Source organism: Chamaea fasciata, unplaced genomic scaffold (assembly GCF_029207755.1).
Source record: "Chamaea fasciata isolate MVZ Bird 193981 ecotype frontalis unplaced genomic scaffold, bChaFas1.0.hap1 SCAF_9, whole genome shotgun sequence".
Classification (NCBI taxonomy): Eukaryota; Metazoa; Chordata; class Aves; order Passeriformes; family Sylviidae; genus Chamaea; species Chamaea fasciata.
In genome coordinates, this window is record NW_027094094.1 from 33918350 (window position 1) to 33939850 (window position 21501).

Sequence of the window (21501 nt, forward strand, 5' to 3'; positions counted from 1 at the left end):
CTGCCCAAGGCAGGGGTCTGGAACTAGATGGGTTTCAAGGTCCCTTCCAGCTCAGACCACTCTATAATTCTGTGATCTCCTAAATCTGTTCACAAACGTGGGGCTGGACAGAAAGTCCCCATTTCCTCTTCCATAGCAAGTTCTACTTCAACTAACCTGCTTTATACACCCAGCTTTGCTAAATTGCACCAAAAAGTACCTAATACTGTATTAGGTGTAAAAACTTCATTTAAAGTGCTTCCAGACAGATCCAAGAAGCCATGAGGTCATCAGCAGACATCCTTCTCCTCTGACAATGCTTTTTAGGTATTTAAATTTTAGTGAATGCAGTTGCCACGTAATCTTAATTCTGCATTAAAAGGTTAGCTAGCTGACTCTGGGTTTTCACTTCTTCAGTGGGAGGCTGGCAAATGAGCAGTAACAGTCAAAATGAAGCTGCCGAGGACTGGGGCGGGAGAGATGGGAAATCACTGCAGGGATAATGCGATTCACCAGAATAGAAAGAACTCTAAGAGGTTGTTCTTGGTCTGAATACAATACGGAGCCAGCTGTGAGCAGCAGGACGGACTAGACCTCCAGATCCCTTCCAACCACAATGGCTTCAAGATTCTGTGACAGAGAGGGAAGAACAGTAACAACTGCCAGTCAGAAAAGAGCATGGGCATACCAGGCTCCCCAAACGACAGGAACACGCCTCTCCCACATCAGCAAGGCCTTTTACAGACTTTGACGTACAATTGTTCAGAACATTTGCCACCGACTGGCAGCCTTAACTTAGGCGCTTCCTTTGAGCTTGTTATCTTAGACATAATAATTACTTTTCACTCTTCCTTTTAGCTACTGGATAACGGAAAATTATTTGCCTTGAAAAATCCTGTCACATTTTCCCTTAGTATATGGCAGGCAGCTCAAAAATTACACAGGATAACCATTTTCTTTATACTCAGTCTGGGCCTGTTCTCTTTATTTCCACTGCACTGCACAGCCAGAGCATTCATTATTCTCCCCAGAACATTCCCTCTCAAAAAAATACAGGAGACAGTTTCCCTTTCTGTCACTTTTATAAACCTCAGGTAAAAATTCTGGGAGATTCTTTTTCCAGGAGATGAACTACAGAAGGGGAAAGACTTTTCCTGGCAATTTGCTCCTTTGTTTCTTCATTTGACATTTTTTTTCGCAGCAGCCTGCTGGAACTGTCTGCAGGAGAATGCTGAACTACAGGAGAGCATTCTCCTTCAGCACATAAGCAGAGGACTGTGTCACATAAAAAATGCTCCACAACCCTTTGCTTGGTCTTTTGTGCCTCACGTGCCTGCCCAGTTTCAATGCAAAGTTGCTTAAACACCCCATTAATTAAAGCAGATAGAAGCTATGGAAAAAAAAAAAAAAAAGAAAAAAAGAAAAACAAAGTTATATTCTCAATGCTATGAAAGTTGAGATTCAATTTTCCATATCATTTCCTCTGCCAAAAGAGAAGAACTGAAGTCTGCACTTTTATTGCCCTAGGTGAAATATGAGCTGGCCCTAAACAGGGCATAAATAAATTTGTTTTCTGCCCTTCTGTGGCTGGGAAATGGAAAATTTATTGTTGCTTTCTAAATTTTGCATTCAGAATCCAAATCTAGCTAAAATATTGCCGAACTTCATGAAATTATCTCTTAAAAACTCAGAAAGGCCTTGATAAATCACAAATCTTTAAGTTTAAAATGGCAAAAGCAATGCTCCCTGAGTAAGGGATTATCTGAAGGAATTAGTTTATGCCAGGAATTACACTGAGACTTATCTCATTGTAAATGAAAAGCTTTTGGTAGAGGGAAATAACTAGCCAGATTACAGGGAAATAGTTCATAGCACCTATCTTACAAATCAATGCATAGCTGATAACCTAGTTCCTGATTTCAGGGCAAATGCTCCAGAATGAAGCGTTTGCAATTACTAGGGAATATTCAGTGTCTGTCTTTGCATCAGCTGGAAGGTTTGGACAATCTGTCACCTTCAAAAGATTTCATTTCCTCAGGAGGGGAGGGGAGAGGGGAGAATTAACAGACGTGATAATACATCTATTTCCTTCAGCGAGATGAGGGGTGTAAAACTGGAGAGCTCTGCGTTACCTGTTTCACAGTGTGTGCAACAAGCAGACTATTATGTTAAATGGTGGCTAGTTCATTGGTCCACAAAACATTGTTAAAAGATAATTGCCATCTGCCACTCTTGGAGAATTGCTGAGGTGAAAATACTGACTTTATGATAACATTCACTTGTTACAGCTTTCTACCTGCTATAGTAAGCATGTGATCAACACCTAATAATACTTTTCAACACCTAATAATACTTTTTGACACAACAACCAATGCACACAGGGGCAAGTGTTAACAGGCAGAAAACATTTCATTGCCAAGAGACAACTGGGGTAGGAAACTCCCAAGTCTCCCTACAGAAATGGTAACTTCTAAGCTGTGACAAACTGGTCAGTTTTCCTGGTGGATGGACACTCCTTTGCAAATTGTGTTGTTTGCTGTTAAAAAGTTACCTCTCACTCGCAGAGAAAAGCTGCCTCTTCATTAGATCAGTTTTCCCGCTGAAGTCTAAGCTGGTACCATTTTTGCTCTTGGTAGAAGACAGGTGTTTCTGCTGGCTGCTTTTAAACTTGTCTGGGTTTCGCAGGACCTAAGTTTGGGGGGTGTGTTTGGTTTTAGGTTTTGTTACACTACCATCCACCAAATTTCTGGGACCAAATCTGAGGTACCTGCTAAACATACAGGCAACAGAAGTCAGGGTATGAGTCAGACTTTGTGCACCCCACATACTCAATGATCTCTCTCTTTGATTTCACACTTCTTTTTTTCCCCCCCCAAGTGCGAAGGGTTCCCAGCTTTGAAGCAAGCAAGCTGGTGCAGGTTCCAAAGGTAGGCTGCCTTTGGATTATCAAGAAAACCTCATTGCTATACTGGTGCTTGATAACAGGCTCACAAGAGGGGACATTCAGGGAGCACATCACATTCAACAATCAGCTTTTGTTCACCTTTTGCATACATGCAAGCCTGTTTTCTCATGTTTCATTTTGAAAGGACAGACAGATTTGATGTGCTACTTCCAGTAATAAAAGCACACTCCAGTTTCAGGACTGCAACACAACTGGAACCTGTTGTCCCAGATAAAGGTTTTATATCTTATCCTCAAAACAAAGTCCTGCATTCCGCACCACGGTAGCACTGTCACCTTAAACTCTTAATGCCGTTGACCAAAATCTTCCCTTACCATTTGGCTGTGCTTATTTTCATACCAGTTCTTGGGAACACTTGTGTTTGTTTCCAGTAGGCCTCATTACAAAAAGCAGGCAAAACAATTCCTGCAAAGCTGCGCAAAATCATTAAAAGCTACTGCCACAACTGCAGCTGGAAAGCCATTAGCAAGCAGCCTGTCAGGAAATAAACACAAAAAATTAATCCAAATCTGCATCAAACCCATGCATCTTAGACCATGCTTCAAAGGCTGCCAAATCTCAACTCAGCCAAATCCCATACAAAGTGAAATCCAAATGCATCAGCCATCAAAACTTCTGAGGAAGAATGCCAGTAGTTTGAAAAGCTTGTGATGAGAAATGAATCTCACAGCTAAAAAGGTCTCAGCAACAATTTACTGAAATTCAGGAAGAACAGAGCAGGAATTCAAGACAAAATTTCGGTTTTCTGAATGGAAACCTCAAGTCATTGAAATGCCAAGTCCACTGCTGAACTGCACTAGCCAGCTCCTTAGTCCTGCCTACTTGCTCAGTGACTTCACACATCCCATTCACTCTTACCCTCTACAGCTGTCCAAAAGTTCACCACTAAAATATTCCCATAACCTCACTAAAAAGTGCAGAAAATCTTGATTTAGAAAATACTAATTTCAAATAGCAGGTTTTCATGGGACAACACTTGCCAGAATGGTTCCCAAAATCAGCCTGTGAGCCGCGGTCAGATCCGGTGGCTAGGACATGGCAAACCTAACCAAGCAGTCCCTAAAAACACATCCACTGCCTAACAAGCGTAACACACCAGAGTGTTTGCCCTTGAGTCTAAGCCAGGAGTGCTGCAAGAGCAATTTGCATTTCAACCAGTGTATCAGGACTGTAAGCTACTTCTGAGGCAAGGATACGGGGATATGGATATCCAAGAGAGGCAGGAGAAAACACCTGATTTTCAGTTAGAACAAAAAGGAAACCATGACATCAACAAATCTCCAGGAAGAAGACATTCCTCTAAAGAGAACAGCAAATGACTCATTGAACTATGCATTGTGACACGCAGCATATCAAGTTCTATTTATCTTAAGAACAGAGTAAGAAGAATGGATTGCCATGGTGGTAATTTCTGAGGCAGTTGGGAGGAATCAGGGCAATCAGAAAGCTGTGTGTAGTATTTCTGCTGGAAAAGTGGTATAAACTACTCTATAAAAGAGAACAGAGAGAGACAGGAATACCACATAATTAAGAAGGGTCCAAGTAGCTCGGCAGTGTAGAAAGCTGTGTATCACAAACTGGAGGCACCAGCGAAGAGTGAGAGAAGCACTGCAGCTGCCACCTGGACGCTGGATTTCCAAAACGCCTTCAGCTGCTATTCCTGGAGACCTCTGAGATGGCACAGGATAAATGACAGACCTACTGGTGTTACTTCTCACAAAAGACAAAACAAGGGGCAGAAACAAGCAGACAACTCTGTAAACCAGCATTTCCACAGGGATTGGCTCTGAAATAGTGTCATTCAATGCTTTCAAAAGTAATATAAAAGGGAAGTATTGAAGTAATGAAGGAGGGAATTTTTCTTGTCTTCTCTCATTTCAGGCAGTCAAAGCTGACAACAAAGAACTGAAGATGGAATCACAGCACCAAGTGATCAGAGAATCAAGCAAATCAGTTCAATGTCCTCAAATGTGTAGTGAAAAAAACCCTAAGCCTACACAAAATATTGACCTATAAATTGGTTACTACGGTTGAGCATAGAAATTTCTGAAGTCAATTAAGAAAACACTAGAAGTTCACTAGCTCAACAGTAACTAATGGCAAATAACAGTAACTAATGGCAAATAAGGCTGTGATCTCCCAGAGAATACCTGGTAGTAAAGATATATCTAAGATGCTGCAAATAGTTCTTGTCCTTACTTCCATTTAAAAACACCCACTTTAGTGAGCAGCACAACCAAACCCCCTACTCCTCCACAAGATACATCCCTACATTGCTGAAAGGGCAGCTATTACAATGTTAGGGAAGAAGAGGAGTTTAGAAGAAAGAGCAGGGAAAAGCAGAGGCTATTCCCAGCAAGGACAAAGCAGTATGACGATTTTGACAGAATTTCCAGGTGGATGATTAACAGCCAAGAGCTGCACCAGCAAAAACAAATCTTGCATGCTCAGTGACACACAGATCCAGCTCTTAGTCTTCATAAGAAAGGGAAAATTCAAGGCCATTTTCTTACAAGCCAAGGGAGAACAATGAAGAGGCAGCTTGACTATTTTAAGCTTAACTAATTTATATTTATCCTGAAGCACATTACAGTAGGGCTGAACAAACTTGATATAAAAGCTATTGAAATCCACTGTGTAATTTACCTTCCTGTTGGAACTGTAATTAAGTGCATACATCTCTACCTAGATTCTTATGTTTATTCTCCTACAAAAAGCAAGGCATGGTATTTTGCTATTGCAGGTGCCAGAAGGCCAGCATGAAAACATCAGATTTAATCTTAAATCTCTGAAATGCATCTTGTTGGTTTGAGTTTTTTCCCCATGATCTCCATAGCTATGCTAAGGGTGAATCTGTAATTGGCAATTTTTGTGATGTATTCATCTGCAAACACGCAGATGAACTGTTCCAGATGGACTGGAAAAGTGAACCAGAACTTTAAACCACTGATAGAAAATGAATTATATCAAGAGAAATAAGCAAGACAGAAATCTGGATCATTCCCGTACTCCCTGCCCAAGTATTTACAGTGTGTTTTGCAGTTTGAGTGACTTAACTGCCCAGATTGCCATCTTAATGACTGCAACTGTCCAAAGAGGTGTGAAACAGAGCCTGGTCAAAAGCTAAAACCTAATGCTATTAATACTTCCCTGCCGAGACCTGGCCTTACCGTACACAGAAGTGCTACTCATCAAGTGCTGTTTTTTTAACATAATAAAAGATGCAGCAACGTCACCAAGTTAAAAGAAGAGTGACCTTGGCTCTACAAACAAGGCCTCCTAGGGAGCCCCTTAGACCTCCCAGTCTCAGAGTCGAGCCTAAGTGCATTTCAGTATCCACAAAGATGAGAATTACTGCAATATTACGTTATCTAATCCAATCAGCCCAGATTGCACCCAACACTTTGTATCTAACTTGAGCAAAACTGCATATTTTGACAAAAATCAAGTGACCAGTAAGGCACATAAAGCTGTGCCTGCAGAGGAGCAGAACTGCAATGACCTCAGACTCCCACCTTGCATAATGCAGGCTCAGTGTAGCTGTTCAGCACCATGAACACTGACACGCATTCCTGAATCACTGAATGAAAACCACAGCACAATCAAAAGGCAGAGATGTCATACACTGTCTGCAAGTGGCTCCCCTAAGTTAGCAGACAAAGCATTAAAATTTTACAGCCTTACCCACACCTACCAGCATCTTGCAGAAGGCTTTTTAATTTGGTTTTAATGATAAAAGGAGGAAGGAATGACACTAGAAGTTTTAAAATATAAACTTCAAAGGAAAAAAAAATGAGGAGATTTTGGGGTGAGAGAGGAAGGAAATGAGAAATTTTCAATGGAAATGCACACTACTAAAAAGAGCCGAGCAAATTAAGGAATAAAATGAGGAGAAATCACTTGCAAAATGGCTTCTAGACTTCAAAACACTACAACACAGCATACCACCTTTCAGAACTTTTAACCTGAACTTCAGAAGTTGGCATTAAAGAAATTTCTAAGCATATCTAAAACTTCCAGTGGAATATGAGAAGAAATAGTAGGGATGGCCAGGCTTTTTCCAGAGTAACTACCACTTTGGTTTGGATAGTTTGCTGATGTGTGATCATCATGGGAACCCATCACAGATCCTAAAAGAAGCAGGACCACTGGTTAGCAGACACAATCAACAGACAAGAATATGGTAACCACCTCTGCTGCTCTGCAGCCTCCTCTCTCAAATGTCAGAAATTAAGTTAAATTAAGCCATTTTTACCTTGAAGTTCGCTGGTTTTGTTGCATACAAGAAAGAGGGGTTTTATACTAAAACCCCAGAGCTTTCTCCTCCTTTCAATTGTAACAAAAAAGATATTAACACTCTCTTCATATCTTGGCCTCTTTCCATCCTGCCTGCCTGCCTCCTATGGCAACTATAAATTATTCTTTCAGATTATCTGAGGTTCTGGGGAAAAAAAACCACCCAGCACTGGGTAGACTAGGACACAATCATGGGAAAATGAATATGATGCCATTAACAGGACAGGCAGCATCAAGAAAGTTATTTCTTCAGAAAACCTTTATACAGAGTGTGACACCAGATAATGAAGAACCATTCAACAGCAGAGTAACTACCACAGGGTAGAGATAAGGAAGGCTGTGTGACACTCTGAGAATATTATAAAACCTGGAAGAGTACTTGCATGTAATTGCATTTAGGGATGTGAAAAGGCAGAGAAACTGAACGGACACGAGATTTTTTTTTTTTTTAAAGTGACTGATGCAAAGTAATTTTGAAGAAATAGAGGAAAGGTCTGCCTCTAACGTACAAAATTGGATAATGCTACACATCTGCTACATATTTGAAAAAACCTAGCCGCCAACAGGAAATACATCAGACTGGAAGATCAAGGGGAGAATTAATAACATTTTATATTAGTCTAATCTCAGCCAGCGTTTTCTGTATTTAGGAGAGAATGACTGCATCATCCAGAACGAGCTGTGACTCTCCCAAAATGAACCTCTCTGCCTACTGAGTATCAAAGAAAAACAAGGGAGACTAAGCTTAGAAATGTACTTACCTGGAGATGGAGGAAGAAAGGCTCATCAGACTTTGCAAAAATAATAAAATCACCTATTTAAGAACTACTTTTCTTTAAAAAGTTATGATTCATAACAAATACTGGCTTGATACTAATGCAGAAACAATTACACAAAAAGCCTGCAACTGTCTAACTTAAGGTCTCTTAAGGATGAAAGATGAAGTTTGGGAAGTCTGAGAACTGCTCAGTGCAGTCAGTGGTAGCAGAGCCCAGGGGAATATGAGTGAAGAACTGCACAAACTTCATTCAGCTATTTTGGGAATACGAGTGAAGAACTGCACAAACTTCATTCAGCTATTTTATGCCATCAATCACAAACAGACACTAACAAAAAGCCTACAAAGAACACAGTAGTGGTTTTGGTTCACCAAATTTTGGTTTCCTGGACAATGAACCAATCAATGTGGTGGGTTGAGCACCCACTAGAATTATTTACTCTTTTTCTGCTGTGGGATAAGATTAGGAGAAGAGCAAAGCAGGCTCAAAATTTAAAGGGTATAAATAAAACTATTAACCTAACTACAAGAGGGAGAAAATGAATAAGAATCAGAATAAAACTTTCGAAACACTTTTTCTCCCTCCACAAGTTTCTTTACTTTCTCACTGGCAACATGCAGAGAAAAAATTTAGAACTTAGGTCAGTTTATTACCTCTAAAATAGTCTTTCATCAGCTCTTTTAGGGAGAGGAGTCTCTTTCGCCATGCCACAGAAACTTCTCCACATGAGAAACAGTTCTCTCGTGGCTTTAATTCTCACAAAAGCAGCTGCCTGGGAATCTGCATTTGTCAAGTCCCTCCCATATCATGCAGCCTTCCCACAGCTGCATGATGGGCCATGTAAACTCAGGAGGTCCCATTTTAAAGATGAGTGGTTCAAAAGCAAAGTTTTTCTTTATTTAGTTTTGAGATCATTTTCATCTCTGGGAACAGAGATCTTCTCTCTCTGGGAGCAGATCTTTAGCTTCATCTCTTTCTCTCTGTTTAAGCTTCTCATGAAGTCACAGGTACTTTAGCATTTACTTGCTTCAGTATAAATGTCTTCGTCCATGTCTGTAATTTAAAAACTCCATCCTCCCATACTGTTTAAAGGGACATTCTAGTATATCACAGCCCATCACCACGGCCTTACCAAAGAATTTCAGCCTAAAACCAAGGCTTCTCCTCCCATCCAGGATGTGACTCCTCCTTAATGTCTTCATATTGTCCCTCTACATGTTTTCACTCTGTCCTTTTCTCTCACTCAGAGAGGAACAGTGCCTTGCAAGTTTCATCTGCGCAAGGAAAGAGTTCATATCTTGCGGGGGGCCAGCAGAGGTCATGATGGTTGGTGGTAGATTCAGGGCACACTGGGGCTGCAGCGGTTTAACAAGGTGCCGGTATTCAAAACTAGTCCCTGATTGGCCCTGTCAGGCACGGAGGAAGCTGTTAGCAGTCTCTCCCAGAAAAATCACTTTCGCAGGGTGGCTTTTACCCTCTTTACTAAACATCTATCTATGCAAAACCAGCACAAACATCAACAATATACACAGGAATAGCGTTGAGACACAAAAGTCCGTCTCATGCAGCTCTTTCACGAACACAACAAAAACCAAAAATAACCCTTAAACCCTGGAACAGCTTGGAGAACAGTATTACCAAACAGAAATTGACTTCTGTGCAATCCGGCCAAGAATTAGTACAACAAACCAAGAGGGGTTTTTGTCAGGATCTTTTCTAAAACTGTTCAACTGGTTTAGTACTACACAGAAATAATGAAGCACTAGGTCCCCATTCTCCATCCTCCAAAAAAAATATCTTATGGAAATACACTTACATGAATCGACTCTTCATTGGTGTGATTCAGATGTACTTCATTCTTCTCTCAGTGATGCAACCAGGAGAAGGGATTTGCCAAGCAGACATTTTTTACATTTGATTGCAGTAGATTAATACTAGTTAAGTGTTGCATTGCTTAAGTTTTGTTGTACAATAACGGCTAAGACCAAATTAAAACCAAGATTTGCACCACATATAACTGAAGAGTTTCGAATTAAATTTCTGTAGCAAGTGGGAAGTTTGCCCTGCTCTACACAAGATGCTTCAGTAGATAATCTCCAGAGGTCTCTTCTAATCCCTGTTAGTCTTTAATTCTGCTCCTCTATTCTGCCATTTTGCTCATGTTATCCCACATGGTCCAAGTCCACCTGACCCACTCTTTCCTAATCAGCTCCTGAAGACCTCTCCCAGGAGTAGAAACTGCAGCAGCAGCAGCTGGGGCTCCACAGCTGGAGCTATAAACGCTGGGGAAAGAAGTGAAGCTGGATATTTGCTCCCTCTGTGTGATCGGTAAATTATGTCTTTAGAAACAGACCTGTGGATAAAATACATAAGGTAGGTCCTTTTTTCCTGATTATTTTTCTGGTGTTTGACAGAGAAATCTTCCCTGAAATCAAACAAAAGCAGTCCAAAATATGGTCTCTTAGCTCTTGTTCTTGTTGACCGCCAGAAGACTCTTTGCACTCAAAAAAAGGATTTTCTCCAACAGCTTTACTATAACATCCCATCTTTTACTGCTTTCCTTGAATTAAAAGTAGTTTCTTATGGCACAGGTTTACATTAAAAGCAACTTTTTTTTCTAACACAATGGCATTATACTGTTTCCCACCATGCTCAATTTTTAGATTCCAAGTGAAAGATTACTAAATTGGAAACAAATATCTAGCTTGTATGATTTCAGACTTTTCAGGAATTCCCTGCACACTCCACATTTGGAGTGTAATCTTCTCTACTCCATTTGGTGGGAGGAATGTGCAGTTTCCCTGGATCTGCTCTGAAAGTCTGCCCACCATCCCAGAACAAGAGTACCACTGGAAAGTGAACTATGGCTCTTCTTCTTGTTAGGAGTCACTGATTGGTCCCAATTCTTCAGTAAAAATGTTATTCCCTTTTGCCTACTCAAGTTATCTTGAATGATCCTTAATCCCATCACATAACTTCCTCAGCAGTCTCTGAAGTCTTTACCTATTTAAGACCTCTCCAGTTCCTACAGTTCCTGTAAGGAGCTGAATTTGTGGGGCACCTGTGGATACATTGCAAAATACTGCTCTCTTCACAGGACTTAGAGTGGCAGACTCTCCAGATTCTGCTGCAGATTGATTTGCCTGTGTCCACGTTCGCCAACATCAATTTGGCAGTGGAAACTGCATGGAGGAATTACACAAACCCTCACCTGAGGCAGACGTGTAAGTCACTGCACTCACTATGACTCCACCAGGTGAAGAGCAGCAAACAGAACTACTGATAGGGAAACAACAAACTGGACATCAGACAAAACCCTCTCAGTGTCTAATGACTTGTTACCCATTATTTGGAATGCATTTACCTTTAAAAAATTAGTTCAATTAAAATGCTGATGCAATTACAAGGGACAAAATGCAGTTCAGACAAATTGTATTTCAAGGAGGTATATAAAAGGGTGGAGAGCACAGACTTCATTTTACACAACAGAAAAGTCTCTGCGTCATTTGTGGACTGTACCTGAAGAAGACAGACTTATTCATACATGAAGAGAATGAGAAAAGAGATGAACAAGGAAATCTTTTTATGAAAACACGGCACTTCCATTTTGGCATAAGAGGAGGTACAATTAAAGGAATTTAAGCATTGTGATACCATAAATATGACAGAACAAAACTCAAGACAGCATAGGGGAGGCTGAAGAGAAGGCCCAGCTGATGAAATAATCTTAGTTTGGGCAAGGACATTAAGAGAAGGATACAGAAGCAGCGGAGTGGTCTGTCATGCAAGATCTTCAAGAAGGTGACAGAAAAGGGAAAAACAGAATCCCAGGTCCTGAGAATTCTGTATATACAAACACACTTCAGATCTCACCTATACTGTCCTTGAAAACGTTGAGTTAATTCTGGGACTAAAGGATCCAAGTCTTTTCTTACTGGTTTTCTAACACATGATAAAATTGAAATACTTGTGAATTGCAATTAGCCTGTCATTGCAATTACACACCATCACCATGAGCAGAAAACATACATACAAAGGAAGGAAATACTAATGTTTCAGATTTTCCACCTACACCCACTAGGTTTGCTAAGGCAATTTTGAATAAAACAGTATTGAAACAACACAGAAGAATCAAAGTTAGGAAATGAGCCTCAAACTCTGTTTGCAGGCTAACTGTATGAGGGAGAAGACACTAATGAGTCAGTTTACAGCAGCAGAGAGTTGAGGATAAAATTTCAGATTTACCAACATGAATGCAATTACAAGCATAACAAAACGGGTTTCCTGGAAATTCATGCATCATATGCAACAGCACACTTTAATTTATGAATCTGTAGACTTCACATCATCATGATAAATGGATGACAGTAATTTTTAAACTTAATGTCAGTGGGTTGTAAAGATTAACACCCACATTCTTCCTCGCATAAATTAACTACCCAAAACCAATAGGCTGAGACTGATTCTCTGTTCCTACAAGGTGTAACAAATCTATGAACAACAGCATCATCATTTATAATGCTTCATAATTACAATTACTTTTTTTTCCCCACTAGTCATTAACTCTTGCTTTCCTTTACAAGGAACAGACCTCCACTTCAGCTATTTGCAATCAGAGCTCTTTTTCACTCGTAAAGACCTGATTTCATCTTTTTTTTTCGTAGCACTGTTGTCCTTTGAATACAGTATCATATATAAATAGCAAGAATACACAACTGAAACAAAAAAAAAATCCAATTTCAAGAAGGTGCATGAATTTGAAAAGCCAAGACCAATACACTAAGAAGAACAGCATTTTGTTTATTATTAGATGTCATTTATAAGAACATAGAACAAACTAAAACAAACAAACCCACAACCACAAAAAAAAATCAAAAGACAAAACAACCAGCCTTCCAAATGCTTACAATCCTCTTTCCCTGAGTGCCAGTGGGAGAAGCAGGATTGTCAGAAATAACTAACCTCTCTATCAGTCAGAGAAGAAATTTTAAATGAACTTTAAAGTAGGCAATTCTCTTGTATGATGCAGAGCTCGGAACCACCAGAACCACTAGGGAAGGTGTGTTTACTGTATTTCCTAAGAAGTGCCCTGTAAATCTGAATGCAGTTCTGACACTCCAGGATTCATCATTTCCCTCAGCACCTGCAGACTCAGCAACTCCAACTCACATGTGAGACGCTGACATGCCGGCACAGCACGGAATCTGTTTTGAAAGAAACCTGTTCTTTAAAAAGGTATTTTTAACCCAGAATGCCCACGTTGGCATGAGATGTACAATACTAATTCATGTAGAAAAAACAGGGCCATTAAATACATGTTCTGGAGTTCCTTTCCTTCCAAACACGATGCAAAATCCTCAATGCCCTTTAACTTTCCTAATTACAGAGTAATTTCCAAAAAAAGGGCAGATACCATCTTCTATTACACTTCTAACCTTTCTATTCAGACAGAGCAGTAGATGAACGATTTAATCCCTCAGAACACGGTATTGCTGCTAATACCCTGTAGAGTAAACCAAGAGTGACTTGCATTGTTCCTTACAATTACTCCTAATATTTACTTCTTTGTACACAAACTAGTAAAAAAAAAAAACAAACAAACAAACAAAAAAAAAACCTTCCCAAAGCAAAAAGGTGACATTGCCATAGAGAAACATCTTTTCAACAGAGCACTTAAGAAAAAGCACGACACTTGAAGTTTAAACAAATTAAATTAACATCTGCCAAAGGGCTCTACCAAGGCTTACAGAAGATGTTCTACACACCATTTAAAGCAAATACAGCAATGTTCACCTTTCCTGGACCTCGTGGCATGTAGGCCTACACATCAGCGCTACCTGAATTCGTTTCTGCTTTTACTTACTGTGAAGTATTATTAATCATTCAACTGTGTTCAACCAAAGAATGTAAAGACATGAAAAAGCCAGGAGTCTTCTCTGAAGAGAGCAGCTGCCCAGTGACAGATTTTTCTTTTACACAATGATTATTAGAATGCTTAATTTTATTCAAGTCCAAGAAATTTTGAGAAAAAAAAAAAAAACTGAAATGTGCCATTTCAATGAATCATAGCTGTATAGATAAAAGTAATCATTTAGCTCAATTAATCTGACAGAAGATTTTTAACGTACTATGAAATCTCCTGAGTTTTAAGGATAGCAATTGACTTGTTTCATCTCTTTATTAACAACTTTTGCAATACCTGCATAAATTTCAGGAAATTTCAGAAACAGGGAAGATTTGCACTATAAGCAAGAGGCACATTTCATAAAGTACTTCCATCAAAGGCTAACTTACACAGGGAGAAAATAATTCTCAGGTTATGCTTCTCTGTATGAAGATGCTGAGATAGACCCAGGATGGTACCTGTGAATGACTAAGCCACACTTCTACACTCAGACCTAAGTCACTTGCCAGGTACACCAGCTGACCTTGTAAAGCAAGGAGAATTTCCCCGCCCTGAGGAAAACCCTGTATCCCCTCATCGGCAGACCCACAAAGGGCCTGAACAACCATCTCTGCTCACGCTGTTTGCACTGTAATATCCACACCCTGCTCATAAGGAACAAACAGCACTCAGTTAACTGGGACTCCACGCCAGCAGCTGCCAGTCCCCACAGTGACAGTACCAGAGAAGCTTTAGAGCAATGAATACTCAAACTCTACCCCTTTTCATACAAGGGTCTACCCTCATGTTTAATGAGCAAAGCATGGCTTGGGAACATGAACTTAGTTGTGGCTTCACTGACAAGGGTTTTAAACTACTTAGGTCTGCAGAACTGCTCGTGTTTCGTACTGCTGCATAAACCGATGGAACTAAGCCCAAAGAACATGCCCAAAGAGAACTGGGCCGGCAAGGCCCACTGACCATACAGACACAGAAATTAAACCACATCTAAGGCAGATGAGACAAACCTTTCCTTCCTTTCCAGGTTATACTACTTTAAGAGAAATCAAAAAAGTAGAATTATACAAATTTACACGTGCTGCACAATACAAAGATGTCCGAGCTATGCCTATGAAAGTGTACTTTGGCAGGAGCAACACAAAAAACAGGCACTGTGCAAGTGAAACGCTTTTGTTAAACACTTTTCCTTGGTGAGGGTAGAACCTTACTCCACAACTGGGACCTTTAAACTGCAAAAAAGTGAAGCAACTGTTTTCTGTCTTCTTTTTAAATGCTGAAGACACTCTCTGCTTCAGTAAATACAGTTTACTACCCAAGGCCTCTTCACTGAAGAGATCTGTAAAAGTACATTTTGTGTGACAAATATCTGTGGCACTGAAAACTCCAGAAATTCTACTGTGCATTCCACAGTAACTGGAACGCAGGGTATCACAAGAGCTTCTTGTTTAAGATACATGCACAGGGATATGCAAGCCTTTCCTCGGAGACTTCTCACAGCTGCAGAGAGGATTTGAAACTGCAGAGGTAAATGAAGCTGTGGGGATGGATAAATGTACTCCTGTCACACCTACCTGGTCAGCCCCAGGGACTTGTGCCCAGCTCTACACTGTGCACAGCAGGAATATCCCCTGGGTGGGGATTTGAAACAGCAGCAATGCTTTCACAAATCATTATACAACCTCATCTTCCACTGGTTTCCAATGGAAAAGTGATGAAAAATTTTCAAAGCATACAAAAGAACAACTGGAGTCTGAAAATTATCATACCTGAAACAGCAAGGAAATCATCAATACTCGTTATATCATCCACAGCTTCAGTAAGAACACGGATGTGATTCTCCCACGTAGCCCTATACATCTCCATGTTGTTTTTCACAACTTGACTTTTCGGTCTGGCAGCAAGAGCTAAAGCAGCATTAATAACCTGTACCAAAAATAGACAAAACCAACTAAGTAATTATTTTTTTCAGAAATCAAGTCTTCTGTTTTACTTAACATAACAAAGCAGCATTCCTGTTCTCCAAACAAAACCTTTGCTCAGCTTTTGGTTCTGTTCTCAAGCAGAAATATCAGTCAGATGTTTCATAGGCCAACTTCCATTTCAGCTTCATAAATTAAGAAGCAGATGGAAGAGGACAGCAAAATCCCACCACTTTGGTTTTAGCAGGAAAATCACGCTGTCCCAGTTGGCAAGATACCAAATACAAGGAGGTTTTTACTCACACACACTTCAGGTACACACTGACCAGAACAGCAAACATCAGTTCTGAGTTTAAGCTCTTTAACATCAAGTGGATACCTTCACTGAGAGAGAGAACATCAGCCTCTGCCATGGAGAAGTGGGAAGTTCTGCCAGAACAACAGGTGTGTCTACATAACACACACTACACCTAGACGAAAGCAGCAGATTGGTTGTGCAAAACCAGTTCAGACTGAAACCAGAAATTATATCCACGTGAAGAGGGTAGATTTCATCTTTTACAGAAAAGTCTAACTGAAGATGCAAACAGTGGATCCCAATGTGTTTATTTCTATAGATACTTCTTCAGTCAGTTAGCTAGAGAGGTGGTTTTTTTTTTTTTTCTAATATGGAAGTTTGTTGATGTTATATACACAAACATTTTAAAATTAAACTAACGCGTATGCCAGGTAGAAGTTGAACATTTACCTTGCATTTCCCTTTTTTTCCTTCTGAATATTGCTTATTTATCAACCAAACACCAAGCAAAACACAAGGAGAATAAAAATAACACACCCTTGTTGCTGAGCATGGGAGAGAATTAAAAAGCACAGGAAGAGCAGCAGGAAAACGAGAAAAAAACCACAACATCCCAAATGAAATATATGACAAGCTCTCTTTCACATTCTGAAATAGGAAGAAACCCTTCAAATTGCACACTGGCCCCGGCAAGAGTCCTAAAAAGACTTTGCAAGATACTTGAATAGATCGGAATATGCTGGTGCAGTAACAATGAGAATTCTGCCTTCCCCATTTTGGTCAGCTGGGTTCCTGACTTGGTAACAAACATTTGTTACAGTACAGGGAAAGAGCAAAAGCTCTGATACTGCCAGGAGCAAAAGGCATTAAGGCTGGCATCAAACACCCGCCACCTACATACCGGAGGGCATTTTTATACAAGTGGGGATGCAAGTTGTAATCAGTATTTTTTCCAATTCTAACTCTAAACATTTGAAAATGTTAAAAATGGAAAGCAGGCTTCAAGCAGTCAGCATGTGTATTTCTATCCAAATCATACATTTTTTTAGGATGCACAACACACCCAAAACCTCCGTTCAGTGCCTATCCCTGTACAGTTGCATACAAGGTATCACCTCCAGTTTCTCTATTTCAATAGCAATACCCAAGATACATAACTTTCCACATGTAGTGCAATATATAAAAGCCCATTTCTGTTTGGCTCGAGAGCAGCTTCCACAACACTTTTAAAAGTAAGAAATTTGTAGGAGTTGAGGCTTTACCTGTTTTCATTCCTATCACACTTGATCCAATTTCACAGGAGCAATTTTCTAAGTCAGGGGCCCAAAATTTCACCTCAATAATTTTTAGGTCACATTGGTCCTGTTTTGATTTACCACACTAACTAGTTTAGGTTTTAAAATGTGTCCATCAAGACTGAGATACTGAACAGGTAATTTCTAACTTTTCTGTTCAAGCCCCTAATTAGATATTAGCTGAAAGTCAAACTCTATTTCTGGTCGAATACAATAAAGTCTTTTTCTTACTAATTTTCTTCTTTGTTTTGGCAGATTTACCAGGTTAGCTCTGCCAAAAGTAACAATTAGACTGTGCAAAAAGCCGTTTCAGTATCAGAACCAGCATCTTTTATCTTGGCAAAGATAAAAAGAACCAACTTTTGTCGCGCCACATGAAATAAAGAGGTGAAGTGCTCAGGAAGATCACCAAAACTGTTACAGAATGTAGCCAACTTTATCAGATGGGTGGATTTAGAAATCCTGAAGACTCCAGATCTCTCTGGAAATAAAGTCCCTAAGCCAGCAGTAACTCCAGCCCAGGCAGGTGTGCACCCTAACAACACAGACACTGCACTGGCACGTGTGATGGGCTGAGGGTGCACAAGGCTGCTTCCAGCATCTCTAATCACCCAACAGCACAAACCAGAGCATTTACCTAAGGCTTCCCTCAGGAAACTTGCAGCTACAAGCGCAATCAGGTCCATCCCACACAGAGGCAGCTGATCCTGAATTAAACATTAAAGGTGACACTGCTCCTTATGGTTTCCCTGGGAAATCGCTCTAACCCTTAATATCCTGTTAAGAACAGACTTAATTCCACTTTGGATAAACATGGCTTCCACAAGTGTGGAAACAACTCACAGAAAAACACTCCACAGAACAATGCAGACTGATAGCAATGAAATCAAAATCCTGTCATGTCTGAAGTGCAGAGCACACTACAGACCCCATGTCTTTGTCCTGCCTGGGAACCACATCAAGGTACGAGGCCTAGGAGCCAAGCAAGGCTGCTGAAATTTGGCTAAGCACAGATCTACTGTGAGCTTTGTTTTGTCTGGAACCATCCCAAAGCCATGATGCACACGCGTGGTTCAGACCATGTACTCTCAATCTGCCTTAACAAACTGGAAGACATACATTATTACATAAGTAAAATGGAGACTTCAAACCTCTTTCTCCTGTAAAAAGAAGGAAAAAAATCAAAAAAGGAGAAGAAAATTTCACACTGGCACATACTCAGACTCACCAACAAGACACCAAGTGGAAAATTCCACTTTCTTAGGCTTCATGAAGTTTGTTAGCTTTTCTACTTCACTCCAACTATCATTCATGGTATAGATTTATCGTCTGAATTGGCCTCAAGAAACAATGAGAGCAAAACTCATCAGAAGGTCCTGTTTCACCACTGCCTCCTGATCTAAAATAAGGTTAACATTTGTTACTGGCTACTTAAATATAGCCTCATTCTACCTTATTACAGCACATTAGGCGGCTCAAATTTCATTAATAATTTTTCCTTATTTCTATTTCTGCACACAAATATCACAATTCAGGTTACCAGAAAGCTGCTACCACTCCTGCTCACTGCTGGGGCATTTCACTAGGAGCTAAATTACCAATTTTCAAATAAATCCTTGGACTTGTGAGCAGAACCTAGGCAAGGACAGCATCTGGTAGTATTAGCTGCACAGTAGTAATATCCATATGTCCTCATCAAGTCCAGGACACATCATACTCTATACGTTCCATCAAATGAAAACCAGGTTTAACAGCGCAGTGATTACACAAGTTGAGAGAAGCCTGAGGACACAGCAAAATGATGGCAGTAATAAGATAACCCTACCTTCTTCTAGCTTCTGAACAGCTGGTTGCTCCATCAAAACACAGGTAAGTTAAAATGAAATCTGAGGCATGTACAGGACATGCAGCTTTCAGGGATGTACTCCTGTGCACAGCGGGCTAAAACAGGGCGTGTGGGGGGCAGAAAAACAAAACACCGAGACCAGAGCAGGCCCACAAGCCCACAGCTGGACACTGGTCACACAGGCAGCTTTGGACCGGCACCGTTACTCCTTTATTACAGAGGTGACAGCTTGGGGACAGCAGACATCCATCCTGCCACACCAGGCAGGGAAGAAGTGTTCAGTGGGATGGTGCCTTTAGAGAAGGGTGAACCATCCAGCCCAAGGTCAGGAAAAAAGAGACAACCCAAGAGTAAAACATGCATATGCAGGGTTGGACTAACATTAAAGGAGAATGCTTTTACAGTCTTTCCATTAAAAAAACACAGAAGAAAAGCAATGGAAAATACCTGTTATGGCAGTGACTACAGCAGAAGAAAACAAGAAATTTCTTAGAAATTAAATATAAGGATATCCTGAATACCAAAATCTGTTAGTCCCTCTAACAAGAAATATACCTAAATTAATAGCTTGGGTTTTGTTTGGTGATTATCTTTCTTTTCAGATAACAAGAGCTGGCCACCCAGCTTTACATTCACTTGTACATCCAGCAGATTAATTTCCAACAAAATTAGGTGGGCAAATACATCAACTTGACAGAGTAACAGCAGAGCCAAGTTCAGTCAAGTATTTCTCAAATATGCTGGAGAAATTTACCTCCAAGAACAGAAGGGTCAGTTCTGCCCTAGAAGATACTACAGCAAAGCTGAAAGAGGTCACCCCAGGATAACACCATTCGAACTTGACCAGAGTTTTGCTACAGTAAGGTGGAACTTTGTAGCTCCTTATCTAATTGCTAAGGGAAGTATAACAGGATGGTCCTATTCTAGGTGAACAGTACATCAGTGTGTCATTTGTGTCTGCCATCTCTAGAGATTAGAATTCATGTCTTTGTTTAAAATCAAGACTATTCTGCGCATCTAACACTGATCCCAATTAATTTATGTAATGTGACCAGTTTCTAAGCATACCTGAACAAGAATAATCGAGGCACATACACGGATAACACAACAAAACACAGAAAAGTGGTTTCTGAGCTTACAAAAGGTGGATTTTTTTTCCAGGCTGTTAGTAAACTAAGTATCTCATGCTACATCACAAAAGAAATTGCACTGCTTAGGACCTCAAGGAAGAAAATTCACGTCCAGCTCGTTTTGATGGAATAGAACCTGAGTTTTTTCTTCCTTCTTTCCAAACTGATCACCTGAACATGTAAAATCCAGTCCCACAGCTGGGCTGGAGTGACATATTCCTCATGGCGCAGTCTGGGAAGCAGCTGGCTGGAAAAGGACCTGGCACCTGCCCCATGTCAGCAGCATTCCCCAATGACAGCTGAGCTCAAGGGGCACAGCCATGGTGCAGAGGAAGAGCTGACACTTTCTGGATCACACCTGGAAAACCGTGTCCACGTGTCCCATTTTGGGCTCTTTGATACAACAGAGACAACAGTAAGTAAGGCACATTCAGCAGAAGCCCACTGAGAAGGTCATGGGCAGGAGCTCTTACCCTGCAAGGAGCAGGACAGAACTGAGTGTTTCAGCCTGGGTGTTGGAATCCAGGGCATCCCTTTGGACGTCCTGGAAGGCCACAGACCTCGGCAGAGAGGTCTGGGACCCGAGCAAGAGGGTTTGAGATCTGTGCAGGGGGGTTGTAGACCCTGGCACAGAGCCCAGGAAGACACAGTCTTTGACTTTAGCCCATAAGAAAAACTTCCAGCATTGAGAGAAGGATTACAAGCCACAAAGGTGTGACAGACAGTAGTGTAGTTTATCACCGGGTGGAAAATTTTGTAGTTTTGGGGTTCTTAGAATGGAGGTGAATGGGGAACAAGATGGAGGATTTAGGGTGGTGCCCTGGGTCCTTCTTCTTCTCCCTTGGCCTCCATCTCCTGCTGTGACGGTGGCACAAAGTAGTTCAAGGAGATCGGGTCAGAGCAGAGGTGACCCCTTTAGTACAGGTGATAGGCACTGGCACGTACCAAATCTCTGTTTCAGCCTGGGGAAAAGGTGGCTTCAGAGGGCCAAGAGTAGCCCTTCAACATGCAGGAGATTACAAAAACAGCACAGACAGTCTCTTCCCAGCCATGCATGGTGGAAGGCTATTCCGACAGCAATCAGACCGA

At 40.7% G+C, this 21501-nt stretch overlaps 1 protein-coding gene across 3 annotated transcripts in view; it reads right to left on the reverse strand.

Moving 5' to 3' along the window:
- The window catches only part of CTNNA3 (catenin alpha 3), a 407433-nt gene that overhangs the window by 109177 nt on the left and 276755 nt on the right, over positions 1-21501 (reverse strand). For all 3 annotated transcript variants that reach the window (XM_066191821.1, XM_066191820.1, XM_066191822.1), the window contains one exon: positions 15691-15847. In XM_066191821.1, the coding sequence (XP_066047918.1) occupies positions 15691-15847 (157 nt within the window). The remainder of the gene's footprint in view (positions 1-15690; positions 15848-21501) is intronic.